The sequence below is a fragment of the Rhea americana genome, unplaced genomic scaffold, assembly GCF_003343005.1.
Source record: "Rhea americana isolate MKP2758 unplaced genomic scaffold, rheAme1 scaffold_217, whole genome shotgun sequence".
Taxonomy (NCBI): domain Eukaryota; kingdom Metazoa; phylum Chordata; class Aves; order Rheiformes; family Rheidae; genus Rhea; species Rhea americana.
The window spans coordinates 620,988-635,133 of record NW_028186317.1 but is presented as its reverse complement, the minus strand read 5'-3'; the positions used below and the strand labels follow the sequence as shown (position 1 = coordinate 635,133).

The window sequence follows — 14,146 nt, the reverse complement described above, 5'->3', positions numbered from 1 at the left end:
TTCTCTCCCCTTTATTTTCTCCTTCTGTGAAGTCTCCTCTTAATTCCTTTTTCTGTCTTGATTTCCCCTATTTTTATTACGTTTCTGGGGGTCAGATATCGAAGATCCGTATGACTGCAAGAAGTGTCGGATGAGCTTTGCCACCCTGCAGGAGCACCGCAAGCATGTCCATGAAGCCCATTCGCGGGAGTACCACCCCTGCCCAACCTGTGCTAAAGTCTTCAGCGCTCCTTCTCTCTTGGAGCGTCACATGGTGACCCATGTTGGAGGAAAGCCCTTTAGCTGTGAGATCTGTGACAAAGCTTACCAGGTGAGTGGGTGCAGCAAGAAATGGCTTCCGTGTGCCGGAGATTGCTATTGCCTGCTAATATGCCAGATCATCTGCTGCTGCTGCCTGTGCACACTGAGTGCAGCAGCATGATAGTTTGCTATCAGCAGAGGGAAAAATTGCACAGAGGAGCACAGAGGAGGTCCCAGGGTTCTGGGACCCATAGGGAGAAGGCAGCTCCACTGAGAGGAATGGACCCTGACTGCAAAGGGTTACGTTACCTGCCTTTCTGGACCCCCAGGGATCTGTTTCGCATAAGTTTCTAACTTGCAAGAACTACAGAAATAAAAATACTTATATTGCAAATAGCACTCCTCAGTGGGAGTGTGTTTGGGAACATACTCCCCCAAGGGAAAAGAGAAAGGGGACCAGTGGTGAGTGAGATAAGGATGAAGGACTTAGCAGTGTTGAACTCTTTAGGGATAATGGAATAAATTTCTTCTGCATCTCTGCAGTGTTGGGTTTCTGATATAAATGAATTATGGAAGCATAAGTGAGGTGTTGACTGTTGTCCTGTGGGAGGATGAGCTGGTCTGGCTGGTGTCTCATACCTGCTGAGCACAGCTCCACTGTTCCCATTGCTTTTCATGCACGGTTTCTTGCTGTCATAATGCCTCTGGAATAGTTTTGGATTGTAACCATGCTTTGATCCTTATCATTGCAGCAGTTGTCAGGGTTATGGTATCACAACCGGACCCACCATCCTGATGTCTTTGCAGCTCAGAATCATCGCTCCTCCAAGTTCTCCTCTCTGCAATGCAGCTCCTGTGACAAAACCTTCTCTAGTACTGCTGCTCACCGAAAACACGTCAAGGAAGAGCACACAGGTAATAGCGCTTTCATTAACAATGAAAACACACGGTGAGCGCTAGGAGAGGCGTTATGACTCTGACAGGACTAGGCTGTGCCTCATGTTTACTTGTGATCAGAGTAAATTCCTCATACTCTTGTCACAGTCTCTTTTGGCAAGTCTTATSTCAGTGTCTTGCAGCTGACTCATTGGTGGTCTCTCCTTTTGCTGCCTTACCTCCAAAGGTACTCCCAGTGTCTGTAGGCAGGTGTTGTGTTGCTGAATTACTGGCAGAGCTGATCCAGAAATGCTGCCCCTTATGAAAGGCCTTGGATGCATGCCCTTCTCTCTGCTGTCTTGTGTGCAGATGTCAAGTTCCACGAGTGTGAGACATGCAAGGAGCTCTTCCCCACACTGGCTCTCCTGCAGGTCCATGTGAAGTGCAGGCACTCAGGTCTGTTTAATTTGCTGTTATTTGTTTTGCCTCATGACCCAGGAGTACCCAGGTATGCTCCRCACCGTACAGAGCGGACTGCTCCTGTCTGTGAGCTGATGTCTAAGCTGTAAGAAGTACAGCGAAGGCTGACACAGCAAGGAGGAGGCATCAGCACAGAGGAACTTGGAACCAGACTCTGGGTGCTGGGCTTTATGGAGGATGAAGCTGGTGGGAGACAAAGGGTGTTCAGCACTGGAAAGATCAGAGCAGGACCTGGGCTTGAACAGACCACATCAGGGGCCCTTTGCGCAAGTGCGAGAATGGAACCAGGGCTGCAAGCCTAAAGAAGAGGGAGGGTGAACTGGCAGGCTGGAGTACCCCAGGGCTCTGAATGGGAGAGTGATAGAAGGGGGAGAGGGGCAAGAAGATAGATCAGGGAAGATGAAAGAGGGCAACCAACAGCAGCCTGGAGAGTGAGGAAGGAGAAGACAGACACAGCTGTGTCTTAGAGGATAGAGGTGCTGGAATGGGTAGTGGGTTCACAGTGCCTGAATTGGGAATGGCAGAAGCCAGACCAGTAAGGAGCAGTGATAGAGGGAGTGAGGGAACAGGGAAAAAAATTTCTGCGAGAAGGGTCAGTGTTAGCCAGGATCGGATACACAAACCTAGTCTCTGAATACCTGAGGTGGAAGATCCTAGAGCTGAAAGGAATCTGAACAGCCAGGAACTGTCTACGTGTTTGACAGAATGGTGTAGCAGGGAGAAGGGAGATGATCGCACATCTGGCYCTGAGACCTTAGGAGGCTTCAGTCCTGCACACGGTGCGGTGCACATCCTGGCCATTTTCACCTCTTTGTCCTTCCTTATCTGCTCTCAGCCCTCCTGGGTTGCTTTTGGGCTGCCCTTGCTCTTTCCCAGCCCTGGCTATTTGTGCCCCAGGCTCAGAGCAATGCTGTCTCCCCCAGGCTCCCAGCCATTTCGCTGCTTGTACTGCTCAGCCTCCTTCCGCTTCCCAGGGGCCCTGCAGCAGCACGTCACCACGGAGCACTTCAAGCAGACAGAGAGCACCTTCACCTGTGAGCTCTGTGGGGAGCTCTTCACCTCTCAAGGCGAGCTGGAGGGTCACTACAGTGCTGAGCATCCCAAGGTGGTTTTCACAGAAGCTCAAGCTACCACAGCTCAGATTGTGCAGGTAAAGACTGCTCYAACTGGCACTGCTCACAGAGCTGGTCTGTGGCCCCCAGGCTGCTAGGGGAAGGCCCTGGCTTGGATATTCATCCATCCTCTCCCTTCCAGCCCTCTTGTTCTTTCCCCAAATGCACTCTGTGGCTCCTATCACCACTTCTCCCCCCAGTATTTTCTTTCTGGGCCTCCTGAACCTGGAGTGCTCTGGGATATGTGTGCTCTCTGTGCTAAAGAGATTAACTTGCAGGAGGGGGAGCAGCTTGATGCAAATGCTGTAGCACTCAAAGTCCTGAATGGGGTAAGGCAGCGGCTCCAACCCAGCTGCACCCACATCGCTAACATCCCTTTCTTTGCCTTTGTACTTTATTCTTCACAGACAGTGATTCCCATTCACAAACTGTTTGTCAGGAGCTGAGGGAGAGGGACTGACAGTATTTGCAGAGCTGCCTTTTCATTCAGAAACTATTACAACCCCAATAACATCCTCCATGAGAACTGTTTTGTCAGAGGCTAAAAGCTAGGCCTTGAAGCCCCAGAATTTCCCTTTAATTTCTCAGCCATCAGTGGAGAGTAGTTTTTTGAATAAGCCGAGACTCCCTGGGCTGGCGTTCCACTAGTGTGTAATCATAGAGTCTTTATTATCTACGACTGCTTATGGGGCTAAATTATAGCAATTTTGTGGAGAGAAATATTTAAATTGCTCTCCTGTCTTCTCTTTTGCATCATCGGAGTGTGTGTATATGGGGGCGGGCGGGGCTTGGAGTTTCCCAATAGGCTCATGCCTATTGTAATTGCTGGTCTCCAGTGCRAAGCTAAATTTTATTACTGGAGCTTGGACAAGGAAGGATGTGAATAACAAAGCTATTGTGGGGAAAGCAATGCTGTAAGCCTCTGTCTGATTCTGAGGTTGTCTTCCACACAGGTGATCCAGACATCGGAGCAAGGAGCAGCAGAGCACATAATCTCCTTCGATGAGGCCCAGCTTGCTGGCTCCCAAGTCTTTGTGACATTGCCAGATTCACAAGTAAGCCAAGCTGGCTCAGAGCTGGTGGCAGTGACTATGGAAGACTTGTTTGATGACAAGGTCACTCTAATTTGTGAAGAAACCAAAGGAGAGTGAGGAGCAGGTGCCCATGCACAGCCTCAGGAATCCATTGGACTGGTACTGGATCCATACCTGGCTATGCTGCTACAGCAGTGAGATTTAGGGTTTCCTTGGAAAAGTAATCTCAGCTGTGCGACACTGGCAAAAGAAATGACAGGCAGCAAACAGCATGGCCAAGGATAGGAGAGGCTTGTAAATGTTCATGTGGGCCTGGAAAATCTTCCTTCCCCTGGAGTCAGCAGCTGCTGGCTCTGGTGAGCTGAGCCACTCAGCCCTCCCAACTCAAGAAAAATAAAAAAGCAGGAGGAAAGACAGAAGATAGAGTATGTTGTGTGACTCTCTGCTACCATGAGCAGAGTTAGAGGGGAGGAGACTAACGCAACCTGGGACAAAGTTGGGGTGATACGGGGTAGGCAGACAAAATAGCCTTTGAAACCAAAGAAAAAGCTGTCTTGAATTCAGGTTATGTGAGGAGGAGGTGGAGACTTCTTATGGCTAAATCAGAAATATTCTCACAGGTATCTGCTACCCTGCAGCTTTTCTCAAGACTGCTTTGTCACTCCTGTTGCTCTCTTCTACTGTAGTGCTGCTTGTTGGTCCAGCTAGAAAAGTCTCCCTGAAGCAGAGCCATCATTTGAACCTCTACTCAAGCAGAGACTTCTTCGAAATTGTGTTAAATGGCTCTGCCAACCTGACAAAAGGAAACAAGGTTTAGCAAAGGCATAGAAATGAGTGGTGGGCTGTTGGCAGCTATAAACTGAGCAGGTAGAACCAACCCTTGTTCGTTGTGACAGGATAGAGTCATCTCTTAGCAGATGTATGCTGGCTGTCTTAGATGTTCAGGAAAATGCCTGCCGTGCCATCCTTCTGTCAGGGTTGATACAGGCTCTACTTTAGTCTCTTTTGCCTCCCATCTGTGCTGTACCCAGATCACTGGTTGGGAGTTAAATCAAGTTGCCAGTATTGACCAGCCCCTTGTGTGTGCAGCTGCCTCTGTTACCTGTCTCCTGGGAAGCCTGGCAATACGCTGTGTAGCGCGGGTGTAATACCATCCATGTTTGTGCTGTGGCTGTCAGCACGACTGTCTGTTGAGAAGAAGGATCAGAGCCAAGGCTGGACATCCACGTCCTCTTTGTGAGCAGAGAACGGCCCTGAGACCTCCTGGCCCTTCATCTGATTCACCTAGATACTGACGCTCCTGCATCTGACAACTGTTTCTCTATGCCAGGGTCGCTCGTTGCTTGTGTGTTTAATACTGTTATCGATGGATTGGCACTAACGAAGGTACTTCTGTCTGAGCACATAATGACTGCCATGATTGCACATAGCCATTCCCTGTGGCAAACAATACGTTGCTTTGTAAAATACATTCAGATACCTAGTGTAAAGCTTGTTTCCCTGGTGCCAGCACGATGCAACAACTTCATTGCAGCACAATGGCCCCTTTAAGACGAAATTTCATAAAGCTTTTTTATTTGCAGTTTCCTAAAATATAATCTGATAATTAATGGTTTGCTGAATCCATTATGAAGTGCAATTAGATAGATGCAGGGTTCCTGTGGCTCAGAGGAGACTGGTAGCATTTATCTTCCTTTCTCTCATGCCAAAAGGTTGAACTCTGCCACTGCAATATTTACATACTGAGCAGTGATCCTCGCCGTATCTTGCAGACCGAGACCCTGTGGTTAGCGGTGCCTGTTTTATCATGCTGCCCAGAGCCACAGGAGTGCAGAAGATGAACAGATTGGAGTTTTGCAGCAGCATCTTCTCCTGATTGCTCACAATCACAAGACAGAGATAGCTGCATATAAATGGGCCAAAGTTTTTGTGCCAGTTTTYTAGTTTGTCACTTGTTATTACAACTTCAAGAATAGAAACAAACAAGTGTGCTCCTGCAGTGGGGACTTGATGGATCTAATATTCTGCATAGTATCATTTTTTCGGTGGTGAGCATATGGCCCTATTGAGATGYTGCATGTGTAACAAAGTGCTCCCTTCTTTCTCTCCCTCAGTGGTTCTCACTGTTTGTCCCCAAGGCTTTGTGGCCACAGTGAAATGGAGGAAGTTTGAGGTTAAATTGCACTGAATCTAGGAATGACCAGGAGATGGTGCTCAAGGTCTTGAGGATTAGTGTTAATGGCCAGGTGTCTCTGCAACTTTGAAGCTCTTCCCCAGCTCTTGGGCTGGCAGATGTGGAGAGTTCTTGAGCTATTATGAAGCTGAACCAGAAATCCAAGCCYGGGACACTGCTGCTTAAAGAAGACCCAGAAATTGTGCCATGTTCACCTCTGGAGAGAGTGAAAATACAGCTGTTWCTGTGAAGCAGTGCAAAAGCCCAGAACCCCCCTCAGCCTGGAGAAGAGCGGAGTGGGAAATGTTCAAGATAGWGCATTCCTGGATGCAGGGAGGTGGGAAAGCTGCGTGCAGTGCTCAGAGTGAAGGTAGGGATGGTGACTGAACAAACAAACATGTTTTAATGATCTTAAGGTATAGGTGTATTGGGAGGTAAGCCTTGGATCTCATCCCATGGTATRGGTTGGGTGAGGTGGAAGGCTATTCCACCCTTCTGCTCACCTCTGTGGATGCAGAAGTCTCACAAAGGCTCTGTTGAGCAGACAGTGAATTCTCCAGGCTATAACTTCTAGTACTGAGGGATAATGTCCAGTCCTTTCTACTTTTTTCATCTGCCTCTCTCTGCCCATGCTTTATTTGTATAGCTGAGGGTCTCTTGCCAAACCACCCATCTAGCAGAGACTTCTTCCATTTTAGTATTTGTTGTTTGCACTGTCCAGCTCAACTGCAGTGCCCTACTTTCCCTTGAGCCTTTGCTCATGCTTAACATATTTGGTGTGACAATTTTGTTGCTGAATCCTCAAAACTGTAATGTACTTCATTCCTTCCCTGATGTTGGAAAAGCACCATGGATGAGAACCTGACCCTGGTGCTACTGGAGGGTATGAACTTTGTATGTGTCCAGGCCATCATTTGGAAGCCAACATTGTCATGGGGCGTTAGGAGAAGCTGATCTCCTTCAGTGAAAAGCTCTAGAGGAAGAGTGAAAGTTTAACAGGGTTTGGTAAGAAGGATTATCTTATTTATCGCTCTCTTATAAAGCAGAAGGAGCTTTGCTTGGGAAGAACACCTGAGTGATCCATTTTGGTTTTGATCTGTTGGTCCCTYTTGATCGAGCATCGTCAAGCATCAACAATAAAATGGGACGGTGCCTCCTCATGATGTCTCCTGTTTATGGCTGTATCTCCTGCCGTGTTTCCCAGATTTCAGGACTTTTGTCACTCGGTCTCTGGGAAGCAGGTACATGCAAATGACCTGGAGTTAAATTCAAACAGAAGCTGAGGTGCAGTAYAGCTCTGATGCACCCACAGGGTTTCCAGTTAACTCTGAGCACTGGCATAATGCATGTGTATCTCCCTGCAAGAGCCAGGTTGGATGAGTCTTCAGCAGAGTCATACCAGCTGTGCATGCTGTGTGAGTGCTCTTGCAACTSTAAAGTGATCATCAAACATCTCCTGTACCATTTTTAGGAGATAATAACTTAGATTCCGGTTCAGRTTTCTTTTTGACTGATGAAATACGCATGTCAGCAAATTGCTGCATTAACAACAGCTATGTCCTACCCAGAAGGAAGATGTGTTTTCCAGGGCACATCCTAGTATGGTGTACACAACATGGAAGACACTGATTACTAGCAATTTCTTACTATATTGCATATATTTTAAAATAAAACATGGAGAATGGGATACGTTTCTACACAGCATTATGTGAAACGATTGAAAGGAAAATATGTATTTCTCAAGACGTGATTTTTTTTTTTTGAAGGTCTTCCACCAGGTATTGGGTGACTCACTGGCTTACAAATTCTGGGGTCCTGTGCATCTCTTGCCCATGATGTCATTCCCTGTAAGGGGARAAGCTATTGCCAGCTCAGACTGGAGCAGGAGAACATCCTGCCCTTTGTGTCTTTCTGTTGCAGGTGCCAGATTCTTTTGAAAAAAAGGACAGAATGTGTGAATAACTTGCCCACGGAAGAAGCTTGCTCTTGAATGTGATCAGTTAACAATTGGTATGTGATTTAAACAGGTGGGTTTGTAGACTCTCATACATTAATTTGTGCATTTAGCATGCAGTGTTAAGCTTGGGACTACTAGAAAATGTCCACGATCTGTACAGTTTCCATTCTTACCTGGCATCTGTCCTGTTCACTGAAGGATCTTTTGGAAAATGCGGTGTGCCACTGTGCTGTAACTTGTGTGAGCAACCCTCTACTGGCRTTTCCTGATGTAAAGTGCGATTTTGCAGCCTCAGGGTGTTGTTTCAACACTGCGTGTGCAAATTTTGTCTTCTGGATTTTTTTTTTTTTTTTTTTTTTTGCTTTAAATCTAACCCATCTGAGATTAGGTGCAAACATATCACTGCCCACCCCTTAGGAGTGTGGGATAGAGGTGGTAGGACTGTGGAGCAGGTCCTGTGCTCGCAGGGAAGCGTGTTCTGACACTGCTGACACATCTCAATCCTCGGGCGCAGTCCCTGGGGGAGAGGAGAAGGGAACGAAGCGATCGCAGTGAAGTCTTTTTTTCAAATCSCTGGTGCCTTGTGCCTCTTGTGGCTGACCCCACACTTGGCTGGCAGGCCCTGGTAGTCCCCGCGCAGCAGCTGATGCTGATGTTTTGGCAGATTTCATTATTGGTCTGGCAGGCTGCCAGCACATCCCCAACAAATTCAGATCTGAAAAGGGAAACGATGTTTTTAACGGCTTCCAGCTCAGCAAGTGCTGAGCAGCGATTCACAGGGCAAAGACGAGACACTTCAATAGCCAGAGGGAATTCCTTCTCCTGAATATCAGTGGTTTGCTGCAAACAATAAGGGCTGAAGAGCTTCCCCAAGAGATGGGCTCAATAACCTTTTGTAAYGGAAGGGGTTGGACTGGCTAATACAGAAGACTCTGCTGCCTCTCACCAGCACGGATGTCTCCAGCATCCAGTTAATGCCTCTAATCCCCCAGCGCAGTCAGCTGCGTGGTGCCTTCTTGCAGTAAGTTATAAYGACTCCCTATTTCCTGTGTTAAAACAGTAATTTCTTTTATCAGTGCTGGTAGCTGATCTTTAACATGTGACAAGGAAGTGCAAATAGAAGCATTCACTTTGCCAGCTCTACTCCATTTATGATTACATAAAGCAGGAAGTCTGTCCAGATTTCTAATCATATTTAAACAAACCCGATTAAAAATGAGCTAGCTCTTAATCCATTTAATATAAGCCGTAGAGATGTTCTGTAGTGCCCACTGTTACTCTCCTAACTCTCAGCTATGAAGGCGAGCGGAGCTGGGAATGACCCTCAAGTCAGATCTTAGCGCCCGCTTCTGTCTGTGACCTGCAAGAAAATATTAAGTCCTTGCTGACTAAGTGCACAGATGACGAAGAGGTTGGATGAGCAATAAAGAGCARTGGGAGTCCAAATTGCCTAGCATGCAGGCTCAGTCAAACTATGTGCATCTTAACATAGCTAACTGTCAGGCTGTGCATCTTGGAAGAGAAGAAGCCGGCCATGTGGAGAGGGCAGGAGATTGCAGCCGGGAAAGCGATGTCTGAAAGCGTCCTGAGGACTGTGGTAGTAACTGAAGGACTGTGGAGCTGTGACAGACGTTCGGGGACTTTAGCAGCTGCTTTTGGCAGAAGTCAGGASGCTTTTACTATTGCCCTCTGCTCTCATCGTTGCTGCAACTAGAGGTCGTTCCTATATCCTCACTCACYGCAACATATGACAAGTAGATGACAAACCGGAGACAGTGCAGATAATCACTATCAGCGCAAATCCAGGGCTAGAAGATCTGTCTTATTGTACGAAGGAGCTCCAGTTGCTCAGTGTGGCTAAGGGGCAATGTGGTAGCAGCCTTCACTCCACCACACTGGGGGAATGTGTCTGTAACCCAGTGGAGGCAAAAGCTCTGAAAAGCACCAGCAGTAGAAAGGATCCATCTGTTCAGAGCACAAGTGCCTGGATATGTATAATTTCTCTTCTCTTGGGCGTCCTTGGGATGCCCAGCATTGAGGGCAATCCAAATAGTGATTTCTTTCATTTCCAATGCTAACAGTTGGTCCCTGTCTTGTTCTTGGGGACTTTGGGTCAAGTTTGCTTGGTTTGTATCCTTGATTCAAGGCATRAAGGAAACGTTAGAGCCCTGCAACACATGGCCAGACATGTGGCCACTCACCATCTGGGCAGGCTGTCTGCTTGTGTCGTTCTCTTTGCTTCTCAGCTCTCCCACCGATCCCAGGCCCTCTTGCAGATGGARAAGGCTGACTTAAGATGTGCCTATTGAACGCATCCTCACTGAGAGCAGAGTAGYTGCCAACAAATTTATTTGTCCAAATAGGTTAGACATGTGATTCTGGCTTTTTCTGTCCGAAGAGGCAAAGCCCATATGCCAGCTATTCCATGATACTGGCCTTGGCCAGCGTTTTGGTAGGGAAGGGTGGTGCTCCAGACCCTGCCAGCCACCCACCCGTACCCCTCTGCTCTACTCTTTCTGCTGTGTTTTTCTGAACAGAGTCTCCCAATAGGTTTACTCCAGCCCTCCACACAGTTTCACYTGAGCTGCTGTTGTCACTTGAGGGTGAACTTTGGGGAAGATCAACTTTCAGAGATGGTGCATCTCAGTGCACGGTAGCCATGAGCTGAGCCCTATGCAGGGCTTTGCTGTCTGTAGAGACTACAAAAAGATGCACACCTGGAAGATCTCCAGTRTCTGGCCTTCTGCAGGAGTCAAGGGTCTCCTTGACTCTGATCTATGCTGGGTGGAAGTTGAACAGGCAGCTGGAAGGACCCCTTTGCATTACAGACCTATTGGTGCTTCCATGTATCCAACTCATGTTGTTTTCTCCTTTTCTAGTCCAGTGCTACAATGAAGATAGTGTTTAGAGTACAGATACATCACCAGTCAGTGCTTGATACCATAATAATACTGCATTTGTTTAGCCCATTGAACATCAAAACTAATGTGGTTCCCTTGTGCTGATTGTCTSTGGCATTTAATAGCAGTTGTTATTGAGCTGTCCAGTGACACACAGGACTTTTTCTGGCTTGGTTACAGATCCTAGTGACTATTTGGCAATAGGCAGGAGTAGGTCAAATGATCCCTATGGCATGCATGAACTTGCATTTATCAGCACTATGTTTCCCTTGCAGTGACACTGGTGTCTGTTAGCAATGAAATCTCTCTGCAACTCCTCCCAGCCTCTGTCATTGACTAACCCAGATAATCTTCTGCTATCTGCCACATCTTAGTAGATCGGTTAAACATACACAAGTTCTGGTGTCCTTGTTCGTAACTAGAATAGGCTGCAAGCTTTTCTTAAATCCTCATAGTGGAAGACACTGTTAAAGATTTCTTGAAAAGTCCAGATAAATGAAATCAGTTTTACTCATCCAATTCTCACTTGTAGGGGAGAGACTTTTTTTTTCCTTTCTTTCTTTCTTTCTTTCTTTTTTATTTATCTTTTTTTTAAAGTGAGGCAGTGCTGTTCATATGATATGCTAGTTTGGATTATTGTATCAGCTGCTGACATGGCAGAAAAAATGCCTGGCTTTTGTTTGGTAGAGCTGATGAATACTAGATAGAGCTGGCCAGGAGCTGGTGCAGCTGATGGGACCCTGAGGTAGGTGATGAGATCAAGAACGCTAGGAGCTTTGTGCTTTGTGGGGTTAAGGTTGGGTCAGCTTCAGCTCTAGAAAAGGGTGATGATGGGTAGAACTTTCTTGATGGGTTTGCAGTGACTTACCTTTCATGCTGAAGAAACTAACCTCTCTCTAGCGGTATACCCCTGGGATACACCTGAGCCCAGCAGCCTGGGAGAGGAGGAGAGATGAATGTGATAGCTGGGAATGCAGGCAGACACAGGATATAGAGGATAACAGGGTGCTCATTTCTGCCTCCTACTTATAGTGAGGTGCTCTGAGCTTGGAAGATGATCCTTCAAGACTTGTCTTCCTCCCTCTATGGCATCAGCTAAGTGCTGCCTCCCTGGAGACGTACCAAAATGGCAAAACTCCCCTTTTTGCTGACACCTAGGCTGGCGTTCACATCCAGCCTGCCTGCCACATCCTGCTCGTTGCTCAGGAACCAGGGAGCAGTGGTCAGAGCAGCSGGTGCTGTAGGGAAGGGAAGGGAGATGTGTTGGGAAGCAAAGCTTGTCATCCAGCCCTAGGAGCCAAGATAACTTGTGAGGAGAGCTCCCAACTGGAGTCTGACCTGCTTGGGTGCAGAGATTTCTTTCCTCCCTGGCTTACAGGCTGTGTCTTAGGAGGAATGGCAGAACAGGCAGCACTGCAAGAGTCCTGCTGCTAGTATTTCTCATTTCTTGTGTGCTTGTACCTGCCCCCCCCCACCGCCTGTTCCTTGCTGCAAAAGGCTCTACTGCTCCTGCATGCCTAATGCAAACATTGCAGAAGGATGATTCAGCACTTGGCAGAGAAATGCAAACGCCTGAGAGATTATTTTGAGCTTCTTGGAGCTGCTCTGGGAAGCGACGGGGAGCAGGGTCCCTGTGCTCCTCCATGTGTTGGTTGTGTCCCTACACAGCTGTATGCCCGAGCAGATACGGTATGTGGCCCTGGGACAGCTCAGCTCCCCCACCACACTGCCGAATGCTGCTTTTCTGTATTTGCAGCTTGTTTGACTTTTTTTTTCCTCCCTCCTACTGCCATTCTGTGGTGAGTGTGAGAGTATTAGCTGCTCCAAGCAGAGATGAGAGCCTCCCCTTTCACCTCTGGGGAGCTGGGAGCTCACCTTGCCAAAGCGATCGAATGCAATTTCCTTTTCTGTGTAACGAGTCCGTTCCTGTGGGTCTGTTCACACCAGGTGCTTGCAGGTAGGGGCTGGTAGAGCCTGATTAGACCTATCAGGTCAATCTAGTACCAGGGAACAATCACTTCCCTGAGGCAGAGGGGGATTGCTCAGACCTGTAATTCAGAAGGGTTAATGGACATTGGTTTAGATGCAAAAGCAGCCTAGCTCTTGCCTTGAGGGGAAGCAGAAAGAATCTGAAAGCAACAGGGAGCAAAGGCTACGGGATATGGGGATAAATGTGGTCCCTTGTCCCCTCCCAGCCTATTTGGTGATGGGCTTCAGCAGAGGCTGTAGGACTTGCCTGGTCCCAGAGCCCATAGGCTTGGGCATGAGTCTCTCCAACACCCCCCAACCTCTAGGAGCTTCCATGCTTCATTCAGAGATGTTGACCTGGCCCTTGGCGCCTGCTGAGCATGTCTCGATAGTGATGAACCCTCAGGAARAGCAACACTGTTGGTGCTCTGATGACTTCACACGAGCCTTTTGGGGAGTTGGAGCCTAGCAGCTTAACCTGCGGAAATTGTTTTGCTTGGGAGCAGCATGTGCGTGGCTTGTTGCATGCTTATTTCCCTCCGTGCACTGGGGACGTGTGTTTCRGGAAGTCCTCCTGATCCTCTCCTTTTTAGCGACAAACCCTGATTAGGACAAGGTATGGCAGCCTCTAGTCTCCAGAAAGGGAAGCATCTATTTTTGAAATGAGGAGCCTCCTGCCTTGGCCTGGCATCACCATTTGGCCCTGGGGGTGCTAAGCACACAGGAATCAGCCTGGAAGCTGTTCCCAGGAAGCTACAGGGAGGCTGGAAAGCAATGCGAGGGGAAAAATAGGGTCAGCCGTGTGTCTGCTTGAGGARTGGTCGCTAAAGGGCATCTCATGGGCATGCAAGGGTGCCTTGATCCAGCCATCTGGTGCTCAGCTCCGGTGGGAAGGGAGAAGACGTGGTGGTACTCGCACAAGGCTGCCTTGGCTCCTGGTCTCCCTCGTGTTGGAGGAGGAGCGGTGGCAGTGTGGAGCGGCTGTTGCTGGGCAGGATGATGGGAGGATTATGACAAGTAATTGCCAGGGAGTGCTTTCTGCCTTTTTTTTTTTTTTTTTTTAAGGTAATACAAAACACATCTGTGGAAATTAATTTTGACTCAGTTTTCCCCAAAAAACCTTTGGTCTGTGATGAAGCCTGAGACACCTCCACCACAAAGAAAAAGATTTTTTTAAGTTGTTAATGCATGAAAAGAGGGGTTTAGGAGAGAATGACCTTCAGTGTCAGTTATAATCTCACTGCACGAGTCTCTAATATCCCTTGCTCACACAAATTCATACACCGAGCATCATCCAGAGCATCCCTTTGAGAAAATCAATGAGGAAACAGGATTTGATATGCCAGATCAAACTACTGGTCCAGTTCACTCAGGATCCTGTCTTCTGCAGTGACTGAAGTCTTGTG

At 47.8% G+C, this 14,146-nt stretch overlaps 1 protein-coding gene across 9 annotated transcripts in view; it reads left to right on the top strand.

Moving 5' to 3' along the window:
• The window catches only part of ZBTB40 (zinc finger and BTB domain containing 40), a 61,470-nt gene that overhangs the window by 36,312 nt on the left and 11,012 nt on the right, over positions 1–14,146 (top strand). For 3 of the 9 annotated variants that reach the window (XR_014895870.1, XR_014895871.1, XR_014895869.1), the window contains exons 15-20: positions 96–310; positions 993–1,155; positions 1,486–1,572; positions 2,520–2,746; positions 3,662–6,285; positions 7,836–7,925. Coding sequence is in view for 5 of the 9 variants with exons in the window: in XM_085305180.1 (XP_085161306.1) it covers positions 96–310; positions 993–1,155; positions 1,486–1,572; positions 2,520–2,746; positions 3,662–3,859 (890 nt within the window). In the remaining 4 variants the exon portion in view is untranslated. The other 6 variants (XR_014895868.1, XM_085305180.1, XM_085305185.1 and 3 more) reach the window with 6 other exon arrangements.